Source organism: Manis pentadactyla, chromosome 15 (assembly GCF_030020395.1).
Source record: "Manis pentadactyla isolate mManPen7 chromosome 15, mManPen7.hap1, whole genome shotgun sequence".
NCBI lineage: Eukaryota > Metazoa > Chordata > Mammalia > Pholidota > Manidae > Manis > Manis pentadactyla.
In genome coordinates, this window is record NC_080033.1 from 79,701,215 (window position 1) to 79,713,828 (window position 12,614).

The following is a 12,614-nucleotide window of genomic DNA, read 5'->3' on the forward strand; positions in this document are numbered from 1 at the left end:
CTGTCAGGGAGCTAATCCTCCATGGGTGCTGTCAGGGCCCCTCCAAGGAGGGCGCCACCGGGCAGGGAGTCAGAGGCCCAGCGCAGCCTGGTGGCTTCTGTTTCTCCCCAGATGAACAGCACTGATCTGAGCGTGTCTTGAAAACGTAGCTTCCTGTTCAACCCTGCCTGCTGGGACTTTGAGCCACAGTCCCCAGAAGGAGTCTCAGACCCCAAAGGCAGATTTGAAAACTCCACATTTTGAGGCTTTATAAGCGGATGGGCGCTGGAGCTGACCTGCCTGGGTTTAGGTGGCCGCCCCTTGCTGGCTGTATGACTCTGGGCAGATTACTTAGCCTCTCTGTGTTTATGTTTCCACATAGCACAATGAGGACAGTAAAAAAACCTTCACAGCCTTGTTTGGAGGAGCCAGTGAGCTACTGCACGCTAAGGACCAAGGAAATGTTAACTATACTGTCGCTGTAATTATTTTAGTGGACTGGGACTAGCCGTCGGTGACGGCCTGCAAATGGGTGACCCCCGTGGAAGCCAGACAAGGCTGCTTGTTAGTTCTGACTTCTGGGCTGTGTGACCTCAGGCAGGTGACTTGACGTCTCTTAGCCTCCAGGTGTTTTTGTCTGCAGCAATGGAAAAATAAAGCCTACCCCAAGGGCTCATTGCGGGAATTAAAAAAGAAAATGGCGCTCCTGTTCCCCGGCAAGTGGCAGGTGTTCAGAGGCTGATGGCAGGCTCCGAGGTACAGGGCCCTGGCACATAGAATAAGGTGCTTGAAAAGTTAATTTCCTTACTATCCCATGCCATTTACTGAGGGCTGCTTTGCACTTCATGTGGGGTGGGGAAGGAGGTGGTCGATGTCTGCTGTCGTTCGACCTTCCCCCAAAGCTGAACCCTATTCCAGCAGGTGCCATTAGGTGGTTTAGAGATAGGGGCACAGGCGCAGCGCGGTGAATGACGCTGCTTGTCCAAAGTCATACAGCCAGCAAGGGGCCGAGCCTGGCATCATACACGAGCCCGCCTATCACTCTCACCGGTGCCCTGCGTGCCCTGCTCGCTCCCTTTTCCCGCCTTGAGTAGCTCCTTTGATGGGCAGGCAGTGTCTACCTGTGCCGTCCCAGCAGCGGGACCCAGACCGGCTGGGAGGCACGCCTCCAGATGGGGAGCACAGGCTGAGGGGAGGTGGGGGGCGGCTGGGGACCAGGGAAGATCAGGGAGGACTGAGAGGGCTGGGGAGCCTGACCGCACCATGCACCCATGCATGCGTGATTCTGGGCGGTAGTCAGGACGTTTAATACTGCCGTGGGCAGGGCAGGCGACAGGAGAGTGTGAGTCGGCCAGGAGCAGCACACAACACAGCCGAACCCCAGACTGCCAGCCCCACGCCCCTTTGTTTGGAGAGCATTGCCTTGAGGCCCTACTGTGTGAGCCAAGAGGAGGGTGGGAGGTGAGGAGGGGCCCAGATGGGGGTGTCAGCCTCACAGGCAGGGAGGGGAGTGCCCGTGAATGCCGGGCTCCCACTCACCAAGTCCTGTTGCAGACCAGACGTCAAGGCTGCATGTCTGCAGCCAGAATTTCAGAAGCCTTTACCCCCGAGAGATTCCTTAAGTCGGCCTTTGCCCTCCCCACTCCCCTCCCTACTGAGTTGCAGGAAATGCTGGGGACTCAGACCAACCGCCAGCAAGGTTCAGGTTAATGGTGAATAAATAGTAAATAAAAAGTTCACAGAATAAATAGTGAACTTTGGAGAAGCTGTGACATGACCCCACACCTGCACAGACTGCTTGCCTCCCCGGGCCCTGCGAAGGGCCTTAGCTGGCCGCTTCTGGAGGGATCTCGGTATGTGCGCTAGCTGCCCCGCCCCAAGGCCCCCCTCTTCCGGTGGACAGGGTCGGGTGGTCCCCTCCTTGGAGATGCACCGATGAGCTCCATGCAGTGGCTTGTTTTGGGGCTGATCCATGAGTCCGGAAGACAGGGAGGAGGCAGTTCGACACTGGGGTGTGCTGCGGGGGTCTCGGGGTGGGGAGAGGGGCTTGGATCTGCCGGGATCTGCTGAGTAAAGGGAGCCGCAGGGGGATCACCCACCTGGGGGTCTTTATCCCCAGCCTGCCCTCCATTGGCTGAGTGGCCCCCAGGGTGCTGGCCCCTCACTGCAGGCTGTGCTTGGGCTCTGGAGAAAGATCAGAAAGAGAGACAGAGGTGGCACAGGGCTTGATAGGTGCTGAAGTTGGGGGCGCCCAGAATATCCAACCAGCGGAGGAGGGCAGTGAGTCAAGGGGTGTGACTGAGGCCCCCACAGGCATCTTCCCGAGGGCAGGACTTGCCCCTGGGTGTTCAGGAGTCTTGGTGACCTGGGCTGGAAAGAGCCGGCAGGACAGGAGGAGAGGAGAGGGATGTGTGGCTCCCTGATATTCTGGGGGAGCCTCAGCCGGGTCAACAGGTCCTGCGTTCTCGGGCAGGTCGCAGGGCCCTGTCTGGCTGGTGGGCACCTGCTGCACGCCAGAGGCTGCATGCCAGAGCCAGGGACCCCCACCTGCCCGCGCGCGCCAGTGTCCGCCCGGGGACGCTGGAGGCGGAGTGGCAGCTGGCTCGCAGAGGGCACCGAGGGCCGCTTGGCATCCGTCCCTCCGCAGGAGGGGGATGACCCTGTGCTTTGTTCTCTGTGTTCTTTCCCCAGGTTGTGTGTGTTCCCCGGCCAGCTGGGAGCCGGGATGGGCTGGGAGGCCTGCTGCAGATTCTCTGGCCCCTGGCCCCTGATTCGGGCCGGGCTGTGTGGGAGGGTGCAGCACTGGGCAAATTGAGGGTGTTTCCTGCTACTTTTTTAAAATATATAACAGTAAAATAAACAGACCATGAAATTCACCATCTCAGCCACTGTAAGCACACAGTTCGTGGCATCAACTACATTCACACTGTGTGCGGCTGTCCCCACCGTCCTCCTGAACGACCGTCACCTGCCCCCCCACCCGCTTCCGAGGTGCGGGGAGCGGGGCTGAGAAGAGGGACTTGCTCAGTGTCCCTGCGAGCTAGAGGCTGAGCAGGACCGAAGACAGCCCTGGACCCGGGCTCCTCTGGGTTCTTCACTGACCAGCCACTGCCTGCCGGTGTCAGGAACGCAACCAAAATATGCAGGGGACCCAGCGCTGAAGCTGAAACAGGGCCCTCGGGTTCCCCTGGGGCCCGAGCTGGGGGCATGGCTGTGTATTTGGTTCTTACCTTCATCCCTGCCTCTGACCTCCCGGTGCCTGGTTCTCCCCCACAGACCTGGGATGAAGAGCTGGAGAGGTCGGCGGCCGCGTGGGCGCACGAGTGCATCTGGGAGCACGGGCCCACCAGTCTGCTGGTGTCCCTCGGGCAGAACCTGGCCGTCCACTGGGGCAGGTAGGAGCCGCCGTGGTCCCCCTCCCGTGAGAACTGGCCGCCTCTGCTGGGCACCTACTGTGTGCTGGGCTCTGTGCTCGCTGTCCTTTGCTGCACTTAGCCCTCTGATCACCCGCAGAGGGAGAGCGACCAACCCAGCCATTTACACCTGGGGAAACTGGCTGAGCGCCCCGCAATGCTTCCAAGTAACGGGCAGAACCGATCCAAGCCTGGTTGCTGACCAGGTGTGGATCGCTGGGCTGGTTTGCAGAGCTCAGGCTGTCCGTCCCTTCACCCTTACAGTTCTTGAACCCCAGTTGCAGCTGCCAGCAAGGAGCTGGCTGGGGAAGCTGGGAAATGGGAATGTTTGCTCTCTGCTGGCAGGTCATTAGTGCTTCTCCATCCCAGCCCGTTGGGTTCTGCTCATTCTTAAGGTTCCACCTTGTGGGCAGGTGCCCCTCACCTTCCCCTCGCTCATGCCAAGGGTCCTCTGAGGCCTCCTAGCCTGGCAGTGCCTCTGGCCCCTTGCACGAGGTGGCTGACAATAGTCTGTTAAATGTCACCCACTGGCCTTCCCCAAAGTCAGCTGGGCCACGTGCCCGAGCACCTAACCCGGCTAAAAGTCCCCTCCCGGGCTGAGAGCTGGTTTCACCAGAGGAAGTGGGGGTGTCTTTTGAGCCTTTGAGACGTACTGATGGGCCAGGCAACGTGCTGTGCACACGAGCCCTCCAGTCCTGACCCAGGGGCAGCCAGGCCCTCAGGGACTGCGTTCATTTTTCCCGGCTCATCAAAAAGCTGGACTGGACTTGAAATATCCCTTCGAAAGAGAAGCCAGGGTTTGCCTGACCTGAAACCCAGCTATTTCCCGGGTCCCTAAGCTCTGGAGATTAACTTGTCCACAAGCAGCTGCACTTTCCTTTAGGTCAAAACCTGGGCAGGTGTCGCCCCGGGGCCCGAGGACTTCGGGAAAGTGGATCAGCACAGTGCTGTTGTTTTCCTGTGAATTACACTTTTTATAAAATCGCTCTTGCATTAAAAGAAAATGTCTAAAAGGGGAAAATGTGCATCATTCCACCGACCTGGGTCAGTTCCTTTCATGTTTCTGGGCCTCCGTGTAGCATTTGGCTGTAAGCCAGCATATTTTTATGTGGTTGCAGCTGTGGCCAGAACAGCTATTGACTCTTTTTCTCCCCTTTTAATGCAGTATCAGACAATTTTTCTATTTCATAGCTGTCTTCTTTTGTTGTTGTCTCATTGGAATCATTTCATTAGGGTAACTTGTGGGACTGACAGGTTAAAGGGCACAAAGACTTCCCCCCTCTGGTGAATGTTGCTACCTTGCTGTCCAAGGAGCCCCTTATTCTCAAGGTGCCTCGCAGCAGCCGGGGATCACTCCACAGCCACCTCTGCCCAGCCTGGAGGCCCCAGGGGTGTGGACAGGGTGCTGGGGGTCCTGCCACCCTGTAGCTCCGTTGCTGTGTGGCTGAGTGCATTTCTATCCCCAAGCTGGCCCCAGGAGCAGAGGCCGTTTCCTCGGCCACATCGCTGACCGCGACCACTCGCTCTGGGATCTGCCAGTAATTGTTACAAGACCTCTAACTGCCTGGCTCACCGCAGGACTCTGAGAAGCGGCCACCACTCCTCCTGTCTTTTCTCTTCACTGAAACCGCTTTGTTTACACTGGTGACAGCGACTAGGGATTTGCCTCCAGTTTATTTTTCTTCCTCGTAAGAAAATAATGGATGCCAGCCTGGCGGACAGGGATGGGGCGGGCAGTGGCCTCCAATGACGGCTCTCCTTGCTGGGGGCGAGTGAGGGCTCACATGGTAACACCCTAAATGGGAGGCTTTAGAAGGCTTTGCCCACCTGACTGCAGAGCTCTGCATACAGGAAGGGACCGGCGCCTTGCTTTCTGCCTGGATCCCAGTCCTCGGGGCCGAGCGGTGAGCCGGCCACAATGGATGGTGCAGAGACGGGAGCCTCTCGTCTCGTCCGGCGGCGGGGATGGACCCTCCTGCACCGTCCCCCATTGCTAGCTTCTTCCTGACTTCCAGACCTCCGGGGCTGTGGTGGGTGTCCCATCTGTGTGTCACCTGTTCAATTATTTACTTACTACTTTTCTCTATATTGACCTAAATGAACTCAAGCTTAAATCAAGTTTTGTTTTAAGCAATACTGTCTGCAAGATATGGGGTTCATGGGCTGCATATATTTTCCCAAATGTACATGAAAATGAATACATAACTGTTAATGTAAAGAGTGACTCACTAGGGAGCCAGGTAAAAGCTTCCTGTACACACAGGTGGCATGTGGGCCGCCTGTGGACACTCCTGGAGCCCAGAGGGACGGACTCCAGGGACATCCAGGTGAGCTCCTGAATTTGGCACTTTTTACTGGCGCTGGCTGGGATCTGGGCTGTTTGCCTGCCCTGAGGGCGTGGTGCCCCGGCTGCAGTCCGTCTGCTGGGTGTGTCGGGGCTGGGACGTAACTGGCTGGTCTGCCCCGGCAGGTATCGCTCCCCCGGCTTCCACGTGCAGTCCTGGTACGACGAGGTGAAGGACTATACCTACCCCTACCCCAGCGAGTGCAACCCCTGGTGTCCAGAGAGGTGCTCCGGGGCCATGTGCACCCACTACACACAGGTAACCCTGCAGGCTCAGGCCATGACCGCAGCCCTGTACCCCCAAGCCCAGTCACTCCCACGGCCCCTGCAGGATCGTGCCCGACTGGAAAACCTCTGTGCTGTCACTGCCTTGATTTTTTTCCCTTTAATTTGGTGCTCCTCAAACTATAACTTGGGGGGCAGAGCATCCATGACCCATGCCCAAGTATGGAAACTGGGAGTAAGCACTGGAAACCCCCGTGGCAGTTTTACATTGCTAAGGCATTGTGCCTGTGGGGTGTGTGTGTGTGTGTGGGGGGGGGTGATACATATGGATCTCAGTGGGTTAGGGAAGGAATCCGGTCCTTCAGCCCTCCTCACGGATCCCTGTGACCAGCCCCCTGTAGATGCAGGTCAGACCACATTATACTGCCCTAGTGTGCTTTGCCCCTTGAGCTCTGATGCGTGGATATTGTCTTCTCAGATAGTCTGGGCCACCACCAACAGGATCGGCTGTGCTGTGAACACCTGCCCGAGGATGAACGTCTGGGGAGAGGCTTGGGAGAACGCAGTTTACCTCGTCTGCAATTACTCACCAAAGTAAGGACGAGAGATGGGCTGTATGGGTTGGGATGCTCACGCTTGCCTCCCAGGGAGGCCCCAACTAACGCCAGCTGAAACGGTGAAATCTCTTCATTGTCTCACATAACAAGGCAGCTAGAGGTTGGTGCACCCAGGTCAGCTTAATAGCTCTGCAGTGCCAACGAGGACTCAGCCTCTCTCCATCTTCCTGCTGTACTAGCCTCTCCTCACAGGTCCAAGATGGCTGCAGAGTACCAACATCACATCTTCCCAAGCAGAAAGGGACGAGGATGGTAGAAAATGGCTCTTCAGGCCTTCTTAGCCCTGGCCTACTTTCTTCCTATGTCATTGGCCAAAACTAGACCAGTCACAGACAAAGGGGAACAAGACTTCCCCAGGTGGTTCTGACCGGTGAGCTTGGCTCTGCAAGGCATCCTCTGGGACCACCTGCAAGCAGGGGCAGGAAGAGCTGTTGGCTGGCCCCAGTATGGTCTGCCAGAGTGACTTTTTTCCTCTGCAAATATGCAGCAGATAGCACTCTGGAGCCCAGGGCTTCATGCTAGGCCTAGTCGGTGCATCTTTGTACTTCCATCCTTGAAGGAGCACACCAACTCCTTCTGTTGTAGCCCCGGCCTCTTCACATCCTGATACAAGCAGAGTGCCACCTATCACTCCACGTGGCCCCGTCATTGCTCATCAGACAGATGTGCGCTCTGCTCACCCAGTGCGTGGCCTGTCGTCTGCACACTGACCGCTGGGCTGGCTGCCGCCCTAGCACCGTCCCTGCACACAGTGGGCCCCGACGCATATTTGCCCCGTGACTGGATGGAGCGAGAATGACATCATCTATTTAGTTTGGGTCAGGAGTGACCGTGAGGAGGTGGTGGTGGGGGGATCCCTGAGGTTGGGAGGGAAATAGCTCTCCATAAACTGCCAGGCCTCCTGTGCGGGCAGTGTCTCCGCAGCGCACAGGGGTAAGGGCAGGGGGACTATGTCATCGCTTGGAAGGGGTGCAGGCCCCGTGGAGGGGCAGTAAGCCGGTCCACGATGGCGGAGTTCCTGGCAGAGTGGTAGCTACAGAGTGAGAACAACTCGATTTGACTCTTTATATAAAAAAGCCACCAGGAAGTCCTATCAGAAATACAATTCTTCCATTCTTAGCCCCCACCCTTTACTTGAAAAAATAGTGTAGGTAGAGTGGAACACACTAATCTTAAGGGTGCAGGCAGCCTGATCAGTTCTCACACGTAGAGACGTGTATTCGGCTGCTTGGTCCCACCATAGCCAAGCGCCGGAGACCGGGGTCTAAAATCACAGACATGTATGTTCCCTCGGCTCTGCAGGCTGGGAGTCCCAGATCAAGGTCTGGTAGGGTCGGTTCGCAGTGAGGATTCCCTTCCGAGCTTGCGCCTTCTCCCTGTGTCCTGGCCTGCTCTTTTCTTGGTGTATACAGAGAGAGAGAGAGAGAGAGAACATGAGAGAGACACAGCAGGGTGTGCTGGGAGAGAGGGAGAGAGATGGACGGACAGAGAGGGCGGGAGAGGGCACACAGGCTGGTGTCTTCCTGTAAGGACACTGAAGGACCCTTAGGACCTCACTTAGCCTTAACTACCTCCTCAGAGGCCCCGCCTCCAAATGCACCCACCCTGGGGTTAGGACTTCAACATAAGAATTTGGGGGGGCACATATTCAGTCCATACTGTACGTATATACCTGTGTAACTATCACCAGGTCAAGATAAAGGATATTTCCAGTGCCCCAGGATGCCCCCCAGAGGGGCCACCATTCTGATGTCTCTCCCTGCCAGTCAGTCTGCCTAGCTGGACCCTCATGTGACTGGACCGGGCAGAGATGCCGCTCATGTCCAGCATCTCCCGCTCAGCACCGTGTCTCTGGGATCTGTCCATGGTGGTGTGTGTTTGGTGGACCTGTCTTTTTCATTGCTGCATAGTATTCTGGTGTCCACAGCTGCATTTGTCAAGAGTGTGAGCCTCTGGCCAAGAAGAAGGCCCCCCACTGGCACCAGGCACAGGGGCAGGGGCAGAGAGGGCTCGCAGGTGGTTCTGGGCTCAGATCCTTTGGGCAGGGATGGGGATGGGGGGTCTTTGTGTGAGGGAAGGACACTTCACAGGGTCATGAGAGGAGTAAAGGGGTTGGCCACAGGCCGTGGGTACAGGGCCTGGCATAGAACCCACATGCTCTTAATACTAACCCAGGGTCATTACTCCCAGGACACGGAGGAATGGTCTATGCCTGAGGAAATACTGCACCCTAGATATGCTGACAAACTTGGCAGGGCGAGAGGGACAAACCCATCTGGGGGTCCAAATAGTCTGAAGATGGTCTGAGCCTCACCCAGTGGCAGGATGGGATCCGAGGCAGTGCCTGGTGGTGGTCCCCTGAGGGAGTCTTCCTGAGGCCCCGTGAGTGTCTAGCCAGCCCAGATATCCAAGCAGAGGCAGGCAGCTGAGAGGGGTCTGTAGCACAGGAGGACGCTGTCCCTTCATCACCCGTGATGCGTGAGGGCTGGAGAAGTGTGCCCACTGCCCACTCTCCCAGGCCTGACACCACATGGCCGTTCCACTGTGAGGAGCCATCAGACGGCAGAGAGCATGCTCTCTGCACTTTGTCTTCCGGCCAGCCCAGCAGGGCCCTCCCTGCCTCCCTGGAAAGCCGTGGCTCCTGTATGAGTCTGTTGATTCAGCAAATGCTCACAGAGTGTGCAGCGCTCACCACCAGCTGGGTCCTGGTCTCGGGGCGTCCACTCCGTGGATTCTCAGGGAAACCTCCTGCAGCACCCCCATTACAGGGCAGGAGACAGGCTCAGGGCTGCAGGCAGCTGGTGGGGGTCCAACTCAGGGAAGCTGGAGGAGGCTGGGGCCAAGCTTGGCCTAGCAGTGGGGATGCAAATCTCTTTCCTGAGTGAACAAACAGATGACTGGGTCAACCACGATGGAAGTTTCTAGAAGGAATCAGAGACAGGTCCCTGGTTGCTCATGCTCCAGCATGTGCAGCCCAAGGCCCAGGCGCTGCGAGGACTTGGGGGTTCCGCTCACCCCGTGCTGCCTGGCCCGTGGGGAAATCCCCCTGAGTGGCCTCTGGTCATCCTGCCCCAGGAACTTCGGAGGGAGGTGGATGGTGCCTCTGACCCCCAGTCCTGAGGGCAGAGAGGTCAAAGGCTCTGAACCCCACAGCCTGGGCTTAAATCCCAGCCCCTGCACTTGCTCCCTGTGTGACCTCAGGCAAGTCACTTGGCCTCTCTGAGCCACAGTTTCATCCTCTGAAAAAGCATTGAATTCCAGCACATCCCTCCTGGGGTGCTGGAAGGATGGAGTGACCTGGGCTACTATGAATTTGGAGAACATGAGGTACCCCTGGAATATGCTGACTTTTACTCATTTGAGAAATGCCTTAAAAGGGGGATCACAGCAGCTTTCCAGTGCAAAGGCGTTGGGGCTAGACTGGGGGTGGCTGTGCAGAATGGTGTGAGGGGAGCCGATGGGCACGTGTGGGGCCAGGAGGCGGTTGGCACATACACGCACATGACAGGCCAAAGGTGCCGGGGTGAACTTGTATCTCCTGGCTGGGGTTCTTCTAGAATTCTCTGGGCTGTGCAGGAAGGACCCAGGGCCGCTGCCTCTCCCCTTCCCCCTGTGCCACCCTCCCTCCTCCTCCACTGAGAGGCCCAGGAGAGGGGTGGGGAGCTGTTCCCAGGTGCCCAAGCGGCCCCCTGACGTGTATTTGGTCCGTCCTCAGGGGGAACTGGATCGGAGAAGCCCCCTACAAGACCGGCCGGCCCTGCTCCGAGTGCCCGCCCAGCTACGGAGGTGGCTGCAGGAACAACCTGTGTTACCGAGGTAGGAAATGCCGTCCTGGTTCCCGCTGCCTGTCGTCTGTCATAGCGCAGGTTACACAAGGTGGGAGAGCTGAGCAGGAGTCCAGGGCGCCCCGGCTGGCCTCAGCCCCTCCCCTGCCGCCCCATCGCAGACTCGGGGTTCAGCCCCCACTCCCTGGGACGTCCCCCCAGCAGGCACCTCAGACTCTGAGCCAGACGCGGATGCAGCGTCGATGCAGACACACCCCTGACCTCATGGTGCTCGCAGTTTGGTGTAAAACAGAAAATAAGTGAGACATTTCAGGCGAAGGACAAGACTGTGATGTCGCAGGCGGGCTCCCAGCTGGGCAGCGGTTCCCTCTGGGCTGTTAGACTCTGTCCTTCCCCTCGTCCCCCACCGGCCGCCCACCCTGGGCTGCGTCTTGCTCATCCTTTGCCAGAGTCCTCGTAACCCTTTGCGCTGCCTCTGCCCTTGCCCTGCAGCTCAGGAAAAGTGAGCTTTCAGAGACATTACATTTCCCGCCATTTGCTTATCGTCAGCCACGCCATGTTGTTCCCCCTGTCCCCTGTAATGCACAATTTTTGTGCCTAAAACATTTCTCACAGTTTAGAATATTTCCTCAGGCTCTGTCCCAGGAGGGGCCCAAGTGGGCCCAAGGGGCTGACCATGTTTTCATGATTCAGATGCGTTTTTTTCATGTGGCTCCATCAACAGACTTTGGGAGGGTCGAGAAGGGCCTTTCGGGAGGGCTGGTCATGCAGAGAGAGCAGCCGCTGCGTCGGGCCTCCTCTTCCGGAGGGAACATGGGCTCAGCCTGCTGGGCTGTGGGGGAGGGAACAGGTAGGCCAGGGCGGGGGTCCCAGACCCTCTCAGGGTTGCCCTGGCCAGTGTTCGCTACTGATTCTGCCCATGTGGGGAGGGGTGGGTACAGGAGAGGCAAGGATCTGGGCGTCTGACAAAGCAGCCAGGCCGCTGCCCTGGGCCGTGAGTCGTCTTGGGGGGCTGAGCCTCCAGGTGCAGGCTTGGAGCGGGTTGCTCAAACCGCCTGATCACTCTGCCCGCCAGCACAGGAGGTGTGCACGTTCGCAACCTATCTCAGGCTCAAAGAAGAGAGCCCGTGCCTTTGGTAGGAAGGTGCTGGCGCCTGCTGTGTGCCAGGATGTTGCTGGGGGACACCGACTGGAGTAGCTGTGGGGTCCAGACCGTCATGGTCCCACCCTCATGGAACTGGGGTCCAGTGGTGTCCCTTCCCTGTCACAGGGAATGACACACATCTTGTTGAGGAAGAGCTCAGGGTAGGGGCCTCGGCTAGTGTCTAGTGGAAGCAGGCAGGCTCCCTGGAGCAGGAGGCCCTAAGGGGGACGACAGCCTAGTAAGGAGAGAAGGGAAAGGTGTTTCCAGCAGGGGACCGGCACGCGCAAAGCTGGGGAGCCAGCGGGCAGCGTGTATGAGCCTGGGGGACGGAAAGCCCTGCACAGAGGCGCGGATGCCGGTGGGGCCTGCCACGCGGGACCGGCTCTGCAGCGCCTGGTCACTGGGATTTCTCCCGCTCACCCTTCAGGCGAGCCTCGTCATTGTCCTTGAGAGCGGGCTCCTCCTGCCTGGCTTTATCCCTCTGACTCCTGGCTCCTGAGACAAGCACGGGATTTAGAGACCAGAACAGCTGCTGTAGGGATATCCACCCCGCCACACCCCGTGGGCACCCTGGGCGGGCCGTGTCCCCCCATGCCTTGGTTTCTGAAAGTGGGGGAATGTGCCAAGCCCTGGGGTCCTGGGAGGGCTGCTGTGGGGTGGGGTTGACCCTCAGGCACGTTGGGCCCCTTGCTCATGTTCCTCAGAAGGGTCAGGTCCCCCGGCAGGTCCTGAGTGATGGTCTGGGGACTGTAAGGGAGGGATGCCCACCGGGCTCCTCTGTAGGGCCCTCACCAGTCTCTGCTCACATCTGATCGCATCGCAGCGGGTTTGTGGTGGGCTCCGTGTGCATGAGCCGGAGTGGTCAGGTTGGGGCGGTCCCTGCTGTTACCGTGGCTTTGTGAACTTGGTGTTTGGCTTGCGTTCTTCGAGCCTCAGTTTCCCCATCTGTCACTATGATGGGAATAGTCCTTCAGTAGCAGATTTGCTGGGAGGATGCAGAGAGATGGGACTGAGCAGCTGGCACAGCGACCTACACGTGGGGCTCTGCGAACACGGAGACGCGGGGTGGGGAGATGCGACTGGTCTTACCACCTGGCCTGGGCTCCC

The 12,614-nt window shown here is 58.3% G+C and overlaps 1 protein-coding gene across 3 annotated transcripts in view; it reads left to right on the forward strand.

The window, feature by feature from the left end:
• Positions 1 to 12,614, forward strand: part of CRISPLD2 (cysteine rich secretory protein LCCL domain containing 2) — a 68,827-nt gene that overhangs the window by 14,665 nt on the left and 41,548 nt on the right. For all 3 annotated transcript variants that reach the window (XR_005032429.2, XM_036924150.2, XM_036924148.2), the window contains exons 3-6: positions 3,256 to 3,374; positions 5,863 to 5,995; positions 6,440 to 6,555; positions 10,294 to 10,394. Coding sequence is in view for 2 of the 3 variants with exons in the window: in XM_036924150.2 (XP_036780045.2) it covers positions 3,256 to 3,374; positions 5,863 to 5,995; positions 6,440 to 6,555; positions 10,294 to 10,394 (469 nt within the window). In the remaining variant the exon portion in view is untranslated. The remainder of the gene's footprint in view (positions 1 to 3,255; positions 3,375 to 5,862; positions 5,996 to 6,439; positions 6,556 to 10,293; positions 10,395 to 12,614) is intronic.